General features: G+C 51.0%; 1 protein-coding gene across 2 annotated transcripts in view; it reads left to right on the top strand.

Annotated features, from left to right (window-relative positions):
* Window positions 1–17165, top strand: part of CD276 (CD276 molecule) — a 95818-nt gene that overhangs the window by 30142 nt on the left and 48511 nt on the right. The window contains exons 1-2 of one of the 2 annotated variants that reach the window (XM_043493363.1): window positions 2112–2140; window positions 9887–10051. In XM_043493363.1, coding sequence (XP_043349298.1) covers window positions 10003–10051 — 49 coding nt within the window. In that variant the 5' untranslated portion in view covers window positions 2112–2140; window positions 9887–10002. Of the gene's footprint in view, window positions 1–2111; window positions 2141–9886; window positions 10052–17165 lie in introns of those variants that run through there. The other variant, XM_038420712.2, reaches the window with a different exon arrangement.

The following is a 17165-nucleotide window of genomic DNA, read 5'->3' as shown; positions in this document are numbered from 1 at the left end:
ATAATTCATGTCTTGCTGCTTACTGAATATTCTGTTCCAGTTGCTTTCCCAACACAGCCTCCCAGTATGCCTGGTGCTGACGGGTGTGGTCTGGACACTGGGACTCAGAGGGGAATGAAATAAAAAGCATGCACGCCCACATCATGACAGCAGCTGAGCTCTGTGTGAAACTAGGCTCAAACTACCTTGCTCGAGGGAGGAAGGAACTGTCCAAACCTATGGAGCATGTACCAGGCCACAAAGTCTGGGGCACCCTCACCTCCACCACAGCAGATCGGAAACAAAGAGCCAAGCCTCCTCAGCAGCCCTGATCGACAGGGCATTCTGGGCAGGGGCGGGCCAGGAAGGGAGGGGTATGTTGGGATTGTAGGGGTCTGGCCAGAGCAAACCTGTCTCCCAGGGATTGTCCACCCCGGCATGCTCCAATGGGTTTATGAAGCAAAGGTACAACTTAGAGCAACCCTGAGGGCTTACTTAGCCTGTGCCTGGGCCATGCTGGCCTGTGCAACCCAGAAGAGAGGAGGCTCAAGCTGGGCCAGTGCGTAAGAAACATGTGCAGTTACGTTGGATGGAGGGAATCTAAACTCTCATGGTTCACTGCGTAAGGCAACCTCTAACGGCCATGAGATGATAAGAATGTTCTTCTAGGGGCAAGTTATCCCATAACTATCTTCTCTGGGGTTGGTTCCCTTTCCTCCTGTCATAAAAATAAAGGGAAGGCTAACCACCTTTAAATCCCTCCTAGCCAGAGGAAAAAACCCTTTCACCTGTAAAGGGTTAAGAAGCTAAAGATAACCTTTCTGGCACCTGACCAAAATGACCAATGAGGAGACAAGATACTTTCAAAGCTGGAGTGGGGGAACAAAGGGTTCTCTTGGTGTGTGTGTGTTGCCTTTGCCGGGACCAGAGCAGGAATGCAGGTCAGAACTCCTGTAAAGGGCTAATAAGCAATCTAGTTAGATATGCGTTAGATTCTGTTTTGTTTAAATGGCTGATAAAATAAGTTGTGCTGAATGGAATGTATATTCCTGTTTTTGTGTCTTTTTGTAACTTAAGGTTTTGCCTAGATGGATTCTCTGTTTTGAATCTGATTACCCTGTAAGGTATTTACCATCCTGATTTTGCAGAGGTGATTCTTTTACTTTTTCTTCAATTAAAATTCTTCTTTTAAGAACCTGATTGATTTTTCATTGTTCTTAAGATCCAAGGGTTTGGGTCTGTGTTCACCTACGCAAATTGGTGAGGATTTTTATCCCTAGGAAAGGGGGTGTAGGGTTTGGGGAGGATTCTGGGGGGAAAGACATTTCCAATCGGGCTCTTTCCCTGTTAGACGCTTGGTGGTGGCAGCAATAAAGTCCAAGGGCAAAAGGTAAAATAGTTTGTACCTTGGGGAAGTTTTAACCTAAGCTGGTAAAAATAAGTTTAGGGGGTTTTTCATGTAGGTCCCCACATCTGTACCCTAGAGTTCAGAGTGGGGAAGGAACCTTGACACTTCCGAAGTCTGTAATGTGAAAAACTGCTGTCTGACTTAATTTGCTACTTACTTAATTTGCTATTCACACAAACTGAGCATGCTCAGTAACATTTGCTGAAGCCACTGGTCTGGCGATTGCTAGCTCTCTAATGGGGTGCCTATTGATTGCTGTGCTTTTTAAGCACCAGAGAGTCTTAGCGACAGCCTCACAAAGGATTGGCAGGAATCAGTACCCTGGTAGACGGTTATTAACCCTGTGTTGAACTGGATAAGTGGTTCTCAACTAGTGTTCCCTCTAATTTTTCCCACCCATGTGCAGAATGAATTTTGTTATGTGCACCAATCACCTTCATATCGGTGCACATAAAAAAAATTATGTAGTGGGGGTGGGGCCAAGGGGTTGAAAGTGGGGCAGAGGGTTGGGGTGCAGGGGTGTGAGGGCTCCGGCTGGGGGTGCAGGCTCTGGGGTGGGGCCGGGGTGAGGGGTTTGGGGTGCAGAGGATGCTCCAAGGCTACAGCAGGGACAGAGGACTCCCCCCCCCCACAGCTCTCTCCCCGCAGAAGCACCTGGGCTAGGGGCAGAGGCGCCTCTCCCCGTCGCAGCAGCTTGTGGGCTGGGACTGTAGGATAGGCGTACCTCCCGCTGCAGGTCCGGGCCAGGGCTGGGTCCAGGCCGGGGGTGGGGCACCTCGGCCACGGTTGGGTTCGGGCCAGGGTAGGGGTGTCCCGGCCATTCCGGGTGCCCCGGCCATAGCAGAGTTGGGGCTGGGGGAGGGCCGCCCCGGCCGCGGCAGGTTGGAGTAGGTGGGGCCGGGGGAGGGGAACCCCTCTCTCAGCTGTGGCAGGTCCCCAGGGGGGTTCCTTGAGTGCCTGCATGGTGCTAAGATGGCTGCTGGGCGGCCATGCAGCTTACAGGGAACTTAGTTCTCCACCTGTTTGTCATTGTGGACTGCATATGCAGCTCTCTATGTGGGCCACAGCCACACAATATATCACATGGGCTGCAGCTGTGTTCTGATTGGGCCACAAGCGGGCTGCGGATTGAGAACCACTGAACTAGATTCTATCTGCTACCCAAGATCCATAAACCTGGAAATCCTGGACGCCCTATCATCTCAGGCATTGGCACCCTGACAGCAGGATTGTCTGTCTGGCTATGTAGACTCCCTCCTCAGGCCCTTCGTTACCAGCACTCCCAGCTATCTTCGAGACACCACTGACTTCCTGAGGAAACTACAGTCCATTGGTGATCTTCCTAAAAATACCACCCTAGCCATTAAGGATGTAGAAGCCCTCTACACCAACATTCCACACAAAGATGGACTACAAGCCGTCAGGAACAGTATCCCCGATAATGTCACGGCTAACCTGGTGGCTGAACTTTGTGACTTTGTCCTCACCCATAACTATTTCACATTTGGGGACAATGTATACCTTCAAATCAGCGGCACTGCGATGGGTACCCGCATGGCCCCACAGTATGCCAACATTTTTATGGCTGACTTAGAACAACGCTTCCTCAGCTCTCGTCCCCTAATGCCCCTACTCTACTTGCGCTACATTGATGACATCTTCATCATCTGGACCCATGGAAAAGAAGCCCTTGAGGAATTCCACCAGGATTTCAACAATTTCCATCCCACCATCAACCTCAGCCTGGACCAGTCCACACAAGAGATCCACTTCCTGGACACTACGGTGCTAATAAGCGATGGTCACATAAACACCACCCTATATCGGAAACCTACAGACCGCTATTCCTATCTACATGCCTCTAGCTTTCATCCAGATCATACCACTCGATCCATTGTCTACAGCCAAGCTCTACGATATAACCGCATTTGCTCCAACCCCTCAGACAGAGACAAACACCTACAAGATCTCTATCATGCATTCCTACAACTACAATACCCACCTGCTGAAGTGAAGAAACAGATTGACAGAGTCAGAAGAGTACCCAGAAGTCACCTACTACAGGACAGGCCCAACAAAGAAAATAACAGAATGCCACTAGCCATCATCTTCAGCCCCCAACTAAAACCTCTCCAACGCATCATCAAGGATCTACAACCTATCCTGAAGGACGACGCATCACTCTCACAGATCTTGGGAGACAGGCCAGTCCTTGCTTACAGACAGCCCCCCAATCTGAAGCAAATACTCACAAGCAACCACACACCACACAACAGAACCACTAACCCAGGAACCTATCCTTGCAACAAAGCCCGTTGCCAACTCTGTCCACATATCTATTCAGGGGATACCATCCTAGGTCCTAATCACATCAGCCACACTATCAGAGGCTCGTTCACCTGCGCATCTACCAATGTGATATATGCCATCATGTGCCAGCAATGCCCCTCTGCCATGTACATTGGCCAAACTGGACAGTCTCTACGTAAAAGAATGAATGGACACAAATCAGACGTCAAGAATTATAACATTCAAAAACCAGTTGGAGAACACTTCAATCTCTCTGGTCACTTGATTACAGACCTAAGAGTAAAAAGAAAAGGAGTACTTGTGGCACCTTAGAGACTAACAAATTTATTAGAGCATAAGCTTTCGTGAGCTTGTAGTGAGCTGTAGCTCACGAAAGCTTATGCTCTAATAAATTTGTTAGTCTCTAAGGTGCCACAAGTACTCCTTTTCTTTTTGCGAATACAGACTAACATGGCTGCTACTCTGAAACCTGAACTAGATTGTGCTATAGACCTCTTGAGAATACTGTACAGTGGTTGCTTGTAACAGGCTTGTCTACTGCCGTTTGTTGTGTCTGTTTAGAGTGTAAGCTGTCCAGGGCAAAGGCTGTCTCTTTCTCTGTACAATGCCCAGTCCAGTAGGGCCATGATCCCTGCTAGAGGCTTGTCTGGGTTGCTAGGTTCTAATGTAATACAGATAACACTAACAGTTCCCATTGTCTGGGTGTAGCCAGGCCTCTCCTGGGAGAGGCTGGAGGAAAGGGGGGGAGGGATAGCTCAGTGGTTTGAGCACTGGCCGGCTAAATCCAGGGTTGTGAGTTCAATCCTTGAGGGGGCCATTTAGAGATCTGGGGCAAAAATTGGGGACTGGTCCTGCTTTGGGCAAGGGGTTGGACTTAGATGACCTCCTGAGGTCCCTTCCAACCCTGATATTCTATGATTCTAAACCCTGTGTTAGTCCTTGCCTGGGCTTGCTGTTCACTTCATTTCCGCTGCCTGGAAGCTCTGCTGCGTGCTGCTGGCTTTATGCCATCCCAGCCAACCCATGGAAATGCCTTGTTGAATAAAGAGGCTGTTGATGTGGCTGGGGAGGTGCTGGTATGAAAGGTGAATAGCTGCTTTTGACAGGAACCAAGCGGCTGCTCTTTTCTGTCTGTTTGTTGTCTCCCAGACTGTACTTGATCTGATTCCATGGGAAATCAAACTAAGCTGAAATGCATATGCAGGGCCTGATCCTGCTCCATTGGAGTCAATGGTAGTTTAGCTATTGGATTTGGTGGGAGCAGAATTTGGCCCTTAAAAGGAGGTTTCTTGTAAAAGAATGTGCTTGGCTGCACCTTGGAGACAAAAGGGAGTGCACAGGGAACAGGTAGCTACAGGGCACCTTTTTATGGCCCCCTGGATGCTTAAAGTGGCTGGGAGCTGTACTCATCCCTCTCCCCAATGTAAACGGCAGGATCTCTAAAGCAAGCTCTATCTGTCAACGATTGCCCCCAGCACAGCCCAGAGCAGCTGCAGAGGAGTGTGCTCCCAGCCTCCCCTGAAGTGCTCCCACAGCAGGGGTTCGGGGGGAGGTGCTCTGACATGGCTGTGTGGGGGTCCAGGACTGAAGTAATGGGGTGCTGCAGGTCTGTGCATTGACAGAGTGCGGGGATGTGTTTGTAGGGAGTGTGTGTGTGGGGGGGTGTTTCTGGACTACAGTAGCAGGGCTGTTGGGGAGCAGAGTGCACTGGCACGTGCTGCCTTTGCCTCTGGATCTCCAGCCTATCTCTTCCATCCCGCACTTCCACAGCAGGACTAAAACCAACTAAAACAAACTGCAAAGCCCCTGGAAAGCGGGGGTCTCCTGAGCACCTCATGCCTCCCAGAGAGGTTCTCCCCTTCCCACGGGCATTGCTGACTTCCCAGGAGGAGAGCTGAGCTCTCAGCAAGGACAATACAGTAGAACCTTACAGTTACAAACACCTTGGGAATGGAGGTTGGTTGTAGCCCTGAAATGTTCCTAACTCTGAACAAAATGTTATGGTTCTTTCAACTGTTTACAACAGAACATTGACTTAATACAGCTTTTACTCCTGGGGGCATTCTACGCCAAAAAATAAAAATTCTGTGCACAATATTTTAAAATTTTGCAAAATTGTGCAAATTTTATTTGTCAAAATAACACTACATAATCACTCCAGTTTCAATTATTTTGGTAATTTATTTCCAAATACTTGTCAGCAACAATACAGATGCACACAAAATTTCCCCCAGGAGTAGAGAGTTAAAAAAACCCCTATTACTACCCAGTTCCTGTTTCTCTGCCCCCTTTGCACCCCCTGCCCAGCCCAGCCATCGTGCCCACCAGCCAATACACCCAAATCCCCTTTCCCCCCAGAGCCCAGCCGCAGGGTCCCCCTTGCCCTAGACTCCCACCCCCCTTCTCCCCAGAGCCCAGGGATCCAGAGGGGGAGACAGCCTGATGCTCGATCCCAGGCTTGTATGGAGTTTCCTGTGCGCCGCCCTCTCCTTCCCTCAGGGCATGCTGGGAATTGCAGCAGCCAGGAACCCTCTTGTTCCCTTCACCTTCCCCCAGCAGTGTCTTCTATGTGTGAGCTGGGATATGCCAGGGCCAGTGTCCCCTAGTGGCGACCAGCAGCACTGCAGCCTGTTTCTGTGGGGGGAAAGGAAATTCTGCGTGCATGACGTTAATTTCTGCAAAATTCTGCATTGCGCAGTGGTGCAGAATTCCCCCAGGAGTAAGCTTTGAAACTTTACTATGCAGAAGAAAAATGCTGTTTTTAACCAGCTTAATTTAAATGAAACAAGCACAGAAACAGTTTCCTTGCTAAACATTTTTTTTAAACATTTTTTTTTAAACTTTCCCTTTATTTTTTTCATAGTTTCTATTTAACACAGTACTGTGCTGTATTTGCTTTTTTGTATGTGTCTCTGCTGCTGCCTGATTGCTTACTTCTGGTTCCAAATGAGGTGTGTGGCTGACCGGTGAGTTTGTAACTCTGAGGTTCAACTGCTATGGTCCCCAGACTGTGGGGTGTGCTCCCCTAGGGGGGCGCAGAGGAGCATTTGTGGGGGGGCACAGTGGGGCCTGGGCCAGGCCCCATGGGGGCAGGGGAGGAGTGCCTCTCGGGCCCTCTCTGTCCCCAGCTCTGCTTCGGCCCAGTCCCAGCGACAGCTGTGGCCCCGGCTTTGGCCCCTGGCCCCATTCTCAGCCGTGGTTCCAGCTTCGGCCCCAGCCCTGGCTTGCGGCTCCTGGCCCCGGCCCCAGCTCTAGACCTAGGTTCCTGGGTGGGCAGGACCGGGTAAGGGGAGGTGCGAACAAAAAAGTTTGGACACCACTATTCTACTTTAATTTCCCCAAATTACCCAGCATACTTTGCTTTATGTTGCATGTAGTTTATACTCCTTGGCCCCCACCTGGCACTAAAATCCCTGTTGATCTAATTAAAGCAAACCAAGGCATCCAGCAGGGAGGCAGTGAAGGATGACTGGAGGAGAGACCGTCGGGCTTAGGCAATGGGACAGGCTGCTTGTTTTGCTAAAAGTGTGGGGGCATTGTCTAACCCAGGAAATGAGGGCCAGAGGCGCAGGGTGGTGGGGAAATGAAGGGCTCAGGTCTTCCCTGGCAGGGCGAGTTCAGGGCTCAAGTCAGGCGGGATGAAGGCATTTTGGAAGGGCTAGTGACATGATTATTTCTGGGCTGGCCTGTCAAACCATCCCAGGATCATTTAGCTCTTCCCTTGTGGTCTAGTGGTTAGGATTTGGCGCTCTCACCGCCATGGCCCGGGTTCGATTCCTAGTCAGGAACCAATATTTTGTGGGGAGGGATAGCTCAGTGGTTTGAGCATTGGCCTGCTAAACCCAGGGTTGCGAGTTCAATCCTTGAGGAGGCCATTTAGGGATCTGGGGCAAAAATTTTGGATTAACCCTGCTTTGAGCAGGGGGTTGGACTAGATGATCTCCTGAGGTCCCTTCCAACCCTGTCATTCTATGATTCTATGAACTGAAGGTGTGTGGGAGGCTCTGGGTGGTGACCAGCACCCTCTGCAGGAGAAGTGGATCCTGGCAGCTCTGCTGCAGCCTGTACCCTTTGCCATCTTGGAGTGTAAGCCAGTCATGGTAGCCACCAGCCAGTTTATGTGTGCTGTACAGCACCGTGTGCTGTGAGGCCTTGATCCCTAGCTCCTAGGATGCTATCACAATGTACGTTATTTTAGTGGGCTATTCAATTTCAGGGCAGGGCTGGGGACTGCTGGGCCCCACTGGCTGCAGGGCTGTGTGCGATCTGGGGCTTGCTGTGTTCGCTTTCAGCTGTAGAGTCCAGAGTTGCCAGCAGTGTCAGTGGGACAAAGAGAGGTCTGGGGGTCCCCACACTCATTTCAGGCTGTTTGGTCTCTTCTTCTGCCCTTCATGTCTTCCCCACCGGTTCGTGCTCTGCTGCCCGTTCTGCATGACCACTGCAGAAGAGTGCTGGAAAACAGGGTATGCCCAGGTAGGGGGTTGCCATGGGAGTGGGGAGAAATCCTGCCTTTTAATGCAAACTCTGCCAGTGACTTTGTGGGCCTCCCTGGCAGCACTTAAAGGGCTGGGTCCTGAAGCGGGGAGAGGAGGCTAAGCTTCCTTCCCTGCCCTTGGCTTCAGCACTCCCCAGGGTCTGGCCCAAAGAGAAGGGGAAAGTGTTGTGGGTCTACCAAAGCCTTTAAAGAGCAACGATCCTTTTTGATCCCTTTCTGGTCTCTCCCCACCTCTATCTCTCCCCCCTGCCCCCGCTGTTCTGCCTCCCATCCCCATGCCATCTCAGCCCCTGCACCCTAGAGCCGAGCAGGGCTGCCAGGCCTTGCTCTGAGACTGCTTAGCCCTTCTCAGCCTTGCTAGCCCCATGTATTCACAAATCTTGAGTTGGGCCCCCTAAAAATAATGGGATTGGCTTAAAAATCCCAATTTTGACCAAGAACTGCCTATTTCTGGCTCTCTGAGCCTTTGGGGGTCTTGCTTTCCGGCTTATCTCTGGTAGAAATGGACTTTTTTTTTTTTTTTTTTTTTTAAATAAAGGAAAGCTGAGATTCTGCTGTATTCATTCGACTCCAGGAGATGGGGCTAGCCACCAACAGCATGAGGCTCATGAGACGTGGCTGCCCCGCCTCCTGGAGGAGAGACCTCTGACTCCACCTGTGGGTCTTGGCTCTGTAGTGGTAGGCTGTGAAAAGTGGCGCCCAGAGACTGAAAGAGAGGAGAAGGAATGTGGGGAGGAGAGCAATACGTAACGATAAAATCCCCCTGTGGCGTATAACGCATATGGAGGTTCCCCATGTGCCAGCCGAGGTCTTGTGATTCTTCTGGCCCTTGGGCTGCTCCGAAGCTGGCTGGAATCTGTCCTGTTGCACGTATTACAATGGGAACAAAGCTGGATAAGCCTGACCTCTTTGAAGCATGTGGACAAGAGAAGCAGAGTGTTTGTCACTGGTAACAGTGGCCTTTGCTTGGGGCAGGATTATTTGCATTCTGGTAGTGTGTAGCCGCCCTGTTGAGATTGGGGCCTTTTGGCTGGGCGCTGTACGCACTCGTCAGGAGAGATTGCCCCTGCCCCAGAAAAAGACAAGGGCTGTTTATTCCCAAGGCACAGAGACCAACTGATCTTCCCAGGGCTGCGCCGGGAGTTGGTGGCAGCATGGAGTAGAATGCAGCTCTCTGGAATCCCAGGCCAGTGCCTGACCCATACAGCCATGCGGATAGTTGGACTGAGCATGGCAGGAGGTGGGATTCTGATCTGGATGCACCCACACTCTGAGCTGGTGCAGCCGCAGGGGGAAATACCGAATTAGGAGAACCAATGGCCAGACAGTGGGCAACTGGGCTGTATGGGCTGATGGCCTGTCTGAGCCGATGCAGGAGGCAAGCCGAGTTTGACCCTTCCAAGACAGAAGAGTGCCAGAAAGTCCATCACGTGCACCAGGGACCTTGCTATTGCTGTTGTACATGGAAGGTGCTCAGATGCCATGGTGATGGGCAGCAGTGTAAAGCCCTCAGGGAGGTAGGTAGCGGCAGGACACAAACCGAGGTGGGTCTCTGGCTGAGCCAATGTGCTGACTCTTCTGTGCCGGTGGGGCTGAGCTCAGCCGTGCCTTCAGCTCTGTTCCTGGTGGGCCCAGCCCAGAGCCCCTGCTGTCTACAGCAGTTCATGCTGATTGTTGTGTCTCTTTCTTTTCAGCTCAGGGCAGCTCCTGCCGAGAAGGAAGATTTCCTTTGCCAAGGACACACGGGGCCTTGCTCACCCCTCCCCGCCACCCCCCCACTGACGGTCTGGGATCTTGTCCTGCATCACAGATGCCCTGCCCATTGCTCATCCTGGTCCTGCTGGTGCTCGCTCCAGCCGGTGAGTGGGGCTGGGCGGTGTGGGGCACTTCAGAATGGGAGGTGGGGCACTAGGATGGTCCAATGCCCCAAGTGAGACCTTTGGCCTGAGTTACAATCCCCACAGGCTGCCGTAGGCCCAGGTCCCATTCCCATTGGGATCAGTGGGGGCTGTGACTTGGGAAGGAACAGGATCGGGACCTTTCTCCATGGCGCCGACTCCTGGGATGTGTGGTGTGAGCGTCTGGATTTCAGAGCGGGCTGGAGCTCATCTGGCCATGACATGAGACCCTCTCGCCCGGCTGTCTCTCCCCTCGCAGGGCGGGAAGAAGGAGCAAAGAGCCCAGCAGCTCAGTGCGGCTTTGCTCCCTCCTCTCGTGTGAGCAGGGGGGCAGAAAGGTTCCTCTTCCCCCCGCCCCTGCTCCTTCCCTGCAGCACCCAGTCTGGGAAGGAGCAGAGGGAAGAAGAAGAACCTCTGGAGCTTCCCCCCTCCTCCCCAGCCTGGAAGGGGAAGAGAGGACCATTCTGCAGCCCTCCCAGGGCTGGGAGAGGGATGGAGACCCCCAGGAGAAGCAAAGGTGAGGCTGGAGGGGGCAGAATGGATGGTGGGGATAGGATTAATTGTTGGTCAGGGGACGGGCAGATGTGGGGTGAAAACTCCAGCAGTAGGGGCCAGATCATCTCCGTAATACAGTACCTGTCACCCATGTGCTGGGTGTGGGCAGGGGAATAGGCCATCAATAGATGGACTGATGAACCACAATAGAGTCTTTGGCCCTGCAGCTGATCCCATGAGAGTCTCTGGGAACAGATGTTCTCATGACATGTCTCAGATCTGGAGGTTTCAGCTGGGCTGTCAGGAGAATTGTCTGTCTGGCTGCATTTCAGTTGCTCCCACTCCTGGCTGAAACCTCAACACAGACATAGTGTTTGTTTCCCACTTTGGGTGTAAACTTAGGTAGGTTTTGACTTCCTTAGAATCACAAAACCTGGCTGAGGTTCTTCGAAGGGGCATGCTGGGGGGTGGCAAATGTTCTGGCAGCAAAGGGCAGAGGCAGGCATGGTGCCGGTGGGAGAAACATGCTCACCAGCAGCCCTTGCTATACTGCTGGGAGAGAGGTAGCTTGGTTTCCCCCCGCACCCACTGCAAGGAGAGGCTGGCAGGGCGGGACCAGAGCCATGGCCCAGTATTGCTGGTAGAACTGGTGGCCTCCGTGCTTGTGTTGACAGGAGTTTCTGCAGCCATCTCATGGCTGGCTCCTCTGGAGCAACATCAGCCACGGTGAATTCTCCAGCAGTGCCCCCACACTGGGGCAGCCCTATCAAATCCAGAGGTGGAGCAGCTCCATTAGATCATATAGTCCTGTTTGCTGCCAATGCCATAGAGGATTGAAAGACGGATCTTGTGTGGCAGGGAGACCAGCTGAATTCAGATGGCTTTGTTTGTCCCACCTCCAAGTCCTGGAGGAGCTGTCTAATTGGCGATGCGCCATGGAAGCATGGGGCTGGAGGAAGAGGCTCCAGCAGTGTGACTCTTGTCCAGCTCAGGGGCTTGGAGCCAGGCTGGTTTGTGCCTCTGCAATGGGTTTTCCCAGCAGGCTTGGCAGGGCAGGGCTGAGTGTGGGAAGTTGCATCCCTGGTCAGATAGTGCAAATGGAATGGTGGGGGAGCAGGGGTAATGGCTGGGTTGGAAACAGGTTGCAATGGCAGATCAGAGGGAGGGGAGGACCAGAACAGCAGGGGGCACTGGACAGTACTGAACCATCTAGCACAGGGGAGGACAAACTACAGCCTGCGGGCCAGATCTGGCCCATCAGGACTTTCAATCCGGCCCTTGGGATTGCCAGCCTCGTGGTGCAGCAGGGGCTAAGGCAGGCTCCCTGCCTGTCCTGGCCCCGCGCCACTCCCGGAAGTGGCCGGCACCATGTCCCTGGGGCGGGGGGAGGGGGGCAGAGGGCTCCGTGCGCTGCCCTCGCCTGCAGGCACTGCTCCCCGCATCTCCCATTGGCTGAGAACAGGGAACCGTGGCCAATGGGAGCTTTGGGGGTGGGACCCACAGGCAAGGGCAGGGCGCGGCCATGCCGCCTGCCCCACCCCACACCCAGGAGCCACTGCTGGACATGATGGCCACTTCCGGGGGCGGCGCAGGGCCAGGGTAGGCAGGGAGCCTGCCTTAGCCCTGCTGCGCACCGCTGCCATCCTGGAGCAGCTCAAGGTATGCGGTGCTGGGCTGGAGCCCGCACCCCAACTCCCTGTCCTGAGCCCCCTCCCACACTCTGCACCCTCTCCTGCACCCTAACCCTCTGCCCTGAGCCCCCTCCTGCACACCGGACCCCCTCCCACACCCCGAACTCCCTCCTGCACCCTAACCGCCTACCCGAGCCCTACGTTCATGGCCCTGCACACAATTTTCCCACCCAGATGTGGCCCTCAGGCCAAAAAGTTTGCCCACCCCTGTTCTAGCTGGTCTTGTTTTCCCAAACTTGGTTTAAAGGCCAGCACATATGGCTCCCAGAGAGGGAGAGACAGGTAGGTGAGATAGGGTCACTCCCTGACGTGGCTGGAGGTTTGATAAAGTTAAACCTCTGGCTCCATCTAGTGTCTGAGAAAGAGTCACACACATCTTCCACTGGGCTTTATTCCAGCTTGCAAGGACTGATGAGGCTGCTGTGCAGTACCTGCTAATTGCCTAACACCTGTAGCAGCTGCAGGATGGTAGGAGTCCAGAGTGGTGTCACCACTCCTGCTTCCAGAGCTGGGATAATTTTCAGATTTTGTTTTTTCTTGAAACATCTAAGCCACACTGAGCGCCTAGCGTGAGAAGTGCCGGATCTAAAGCGAACTTCCTACAGCATAAAACCCATGGCGTATTGCCTTTCCGGAGCCAATTCCTTCTTTCCTTTTTCTCTAGTCTCCACTTTTTCCCTAGGATGTAATGTCTTTCCTCACTCTCTTCCTTTGCCTGTGTTCCCCTTGTATGAGTTAGTCCATTATTTTTCCTCCTTTTAAAATATTTCACTCCCTCTCTTTTTTCCTCTTAAAAAAATCTCTTTCTTAGGGCATGTTCACACTAATAATTTAAGACTACTTAAATTACATCGATCTACAGTAATTAAATTGCTTTTGCCTGTCCACACCACATTTCTTGTTTCGGTGGTGTGCGTCCTCATTAGCAGTGCTTGCATCAATCCAGAGAGCAGTGCAACAAGGGTAGCTATCCCCATGGGCAGCATGTGACCTGCTGGTTGGGGGAGGCTAATACCAGCCTTGCCCCTTTTGCCAGAGGCCCCGCCCCTTCTGCCCCCTGCCTGAGCCCAGAGGCCCCCACCATGGCCTCCAGACCCTGCCCCAGGCTTGTGCCCCCAACCCTGGAGCACCGGGAGGGTGGATGGCGCGAGCCCAGCCCCGGAGCACCAGGGGAGCCACAGAATGGTAAGCAGGAGGGAGCCTGGGGACGGAGTGTGGGTGGGGCCATGCCTGGCTGTTTGGGTAGGCACAGCCTCCCGCAGCCTATGATATCCGCTGTCCATGGCTATCCCACTGTGCCACTCACTGCCATCTGGTGCAAAGTGTTTTGAGAAGGGTTTGCAAAGCCTTATGGGGGCAACGAGTCACGCAGGGGTGACTGGGAACATGGGGTCAATGTCCCATGATGCAGTTTTCTCCATCCCATAATATTATCTGCATCCTATAATGTTTCATGCCTCTTTTCAAAATCCCCACAAACCTATGCATCTGCCATCTTTGTGAGAAGCATGGATCCTGCACAGCTTTTCAGTATTGTGCTGACCGACACCAACATAATGTGCTTGGTACTTCAGTATTTCCAGAGCCGCTGGAGGAGCTTCAAAGGATCTGACAGTGCCTTGCAGGATGCCTTGCTGATCTGATATTGAAAGAAACAATTCAAGATTGCTGTTTGCATTCACTGAGCAGCTGCACGTGATGGAGCGCCGGTTCTGGGCCCAGGAAACAAGCACTGAGTGGTGGGATCACATCGTTATGCAGGTATGGGATGACAAGCAGTGATTGCAGAGCTTTTGGATGCTCAAGGCCACATTTCTGGATCAGCATGCGGAACTTTCCCCAGCTCTCCAGCGCAGCGACACCAAAATGAGAGCTCCACTGACGGTGGACAAGTGAGTGGAGATTGCTGTGTGGAAGCTTGCAACACCAGATTGCCACCGATCAGTTGAGAATCAGTTTGGAATTGGGAAATCCACCCTGGGGGTTGCTGTGAAGCAACTGTTCAGGGCAATTAATTATGTCCTGATACAAAGGACAGTGACTCTGGACAATGTGCAAAACATAGTGGATGGTTTTGCATCACTGGGGTTCCCGAACTGTGGTGGGGCAATAGATGTCATGCATATCACTATCTTGGCACCAGACCATCTTGCTGTGGAGTACGTCAACAGAAAGATCTATTTGTCTACGGTATTGCAAGTGCTGGTGGATCACTGGATGTTTTACCAACATCAGTGCGGGCTGGTCAGGGAAGGTGCATGGCATCATTTTTAAAAACACAGGCCTGTTCAGAAAGATGCAAGCAGGGATTTTCTTTCTAGACTGGCGGATTACCACTGGGGATATGGAAATGCCAGTCATGATCTTGGGCAACACAGTCTGTCCCTTGCTCCGGTGACTCATGAAGCTGTACACCAGCCTCCTTGACAGCAGCAAGAAAAGCTTCAACTACAGGCTCAGCAGGGGCAGCATAACTGTTGAATGTGCCTTTGGCCATTTGAAAGGCTGCTGGTGCTCTCTAGTCATGGATTGGTTATAGCTGCCTGCTGTGCACTTCATAATATCTATGAAGCAAAGGGGAGAAAAGTTCTGTCAGGGTGGAGTGCGAAGGTGGAATAGCTGGCTGCTGATTTGGTAAGGGTAGTGCAGCAGCCCTGGAAAATACGTGGAATGTGATGGGGGGTTGGGCATGTAAGGAGGTTCTGGAATGCAGTTATCGTTAGACTGCAGTGGGAGGTAAGCACGGATGACTTGGATTCATAGACATTAAGGTCAGAAGGTACCATTATGATCATCTAGTCTGACCTCCAGCACAACGCAGGCCACAGAATCTTACCCACCCATTCCTGCGAAAAACCTCTCACCTATGTCTGAGCTATTGAAGTCCTCAAATCGTGGTTTAAAGACTTAAGGAGCAGAGAATCCTCCCTCAAGTGACCCGTGCCCCTTGCTACAGAGGAAGGCGAAAAACCTCCAGGGCCTCTTCCAGTCTGTCCTGGAGGAAAATTCCTTGCCAATCCCTAATATGGTAATCAGCTAAACCCTGAGCATATGGGCAAGATTCACCAGCCAGATACCCAGGAAAGAATTTTCTGTAGTAACTCGGATCCCATCCCATCTAACATCCCATCACAGGCCATTGGGCTTATTTACCATGAATATTTAAAGATCAGTTAATTACCAAAATCATGTTCTCCCATCATACCATCTCCTCCATAAAGTTATCGAGTTTAATCTTAAAGCCAAATAGGTCTTTTGCCCCCACTGCTTCCCTTGGAAAGCTATTCCAAAAGTTCACTCCTCTGATGGTTAGAAACCTTCATCTAATTTCAAGTCTAAACTTCCCAATGACCAGTTTATATCCATTTGTTCTTGTGTCCACATTGGTACTGAACTTAAATAATTCCTCTCCCTCTCCGGTATTTATCCCTCTGAACTATTTATAGAGAGCAATCATATCTCCACTCAACCTTCTTTTAGTTAGGCTAAACAAGCCAAGCTCTTTGAGTCGCCTTTCATAAGACAGGTTTTCCATTCCTCGGATCATCCTAGTAGCCCATCTCTGTACCTGTTCCAGTTTGAATTCATCCTTCTTAAATGTGGGAGATCAGAACTGCACACAGTATTCCAGGTGAGGTCTCCCCAGTGCCTTGTATAAGGGTACTAAAACCTCCTTATCTCTCCTGGAAATACCTCGCCTGATGCATCCCAAGACCGCATTAGCTTTTTTCACGGCCATATCACATTGGCGGCTCATAGTCATCCTATGATGAACCAATACTCCAAGGTCCTTCTCCTCCGTTACTTCTAATTGATGTGTCCCCAGCTTATAACTAAAATTCTTGTTATTGATCCCTAAATGCATAACCTTACACTTCACACTATTAAATTTCATCCTATTACTATTACTCCAGTTTACAAGGTCATCCAAATCTTCCTGTATGATTTCCCGGTCCTTCTCTAAATTGGCAATCCTCCCAGCTTTGTATCATCCGCAAACTTTATTAGCACACTCCCACTTTTTGTGCCGAGGTCAGTAATAAAAAGATGGGTCCCAAAACTGATCCTTGAGGAACTCCACTGGTAACCTCCTCCATTCTGACAGTTCACCTTTCAGTAGGACCCACAGTAGTCTCCCTGTTAACCAATTCCTTATCCACCTTTCAATGTTCATATTGATCCCCATCTTTTTCAATTTCAAACTAATATTTCCCCTAACTAATAATAATGTGGCTCGGTATTAAACGCCTTACTGAAATCTAGGTAAATTAGATCCACTGTGTTTCCTTTGTCTAAAAAATCTGTTACCTTCTCAAAGAAGGAGATCAGGTTGGTTTGGCACGATCTACCTTTTGTAAAACCATGTTGTATTTTGTCCCATTTACCATTGACCTCCATGTCTTTAACTACTTTCTCCTTCAAAATTTTTTCCAAGACCTTGCATACTACAGATGTCAAATTAACAGGCCTGTAGTTACCTGGATCGCTTTTTTTTTTCCTTTCTTAAAAATAGGAACTATGTTAGCAATTCTCCAATCATACGGTACAACCCTTGAGTTTACAGATTCGTTAAAAATTCTTGCTAATGGACTTGCATTTTCATGTGCCAATTCCTTTAATATTCTTGGATGAAGATTATCTGGACTCCCCGATTTAGTCCCATTAAGCTGTTCGAGTTTCGCTTCTACCTCAGATATGGTAATATCTACCTCCATATCCTCATTCCCATTTGTCATGCTACCATTATCCCTAAGATCCTCTTTAGCCTTATTAAAGACTGAGGCCAAGTATTTGTTTAGATATTGGACCATGCCTAGATTATCCTTGACCTCCACTCCATCCTCAGTGTTAAGCGGCCTCACTTCTTCTTTCTTAGTTTTCTTCTTATT

Source organism: Dermochelys coriacea, chromosome 10, assembly GCF_009764565.3.
Source record: "Dermochelys coriacea isolate rDerCor1 chromosome 10, rDerCor1.pri.v4, whole genome shotgun sequence".
Taxonomy (NCBI): domain Eukaryota; kingdom Metazoa; phylum Chordata; order Testudines; family Dermochelyidae; genus Dermochelys; species Dermochelys coriacea.
This window is presented reverse-complemented; position numbering and strand designations above follow the sequence as displayed.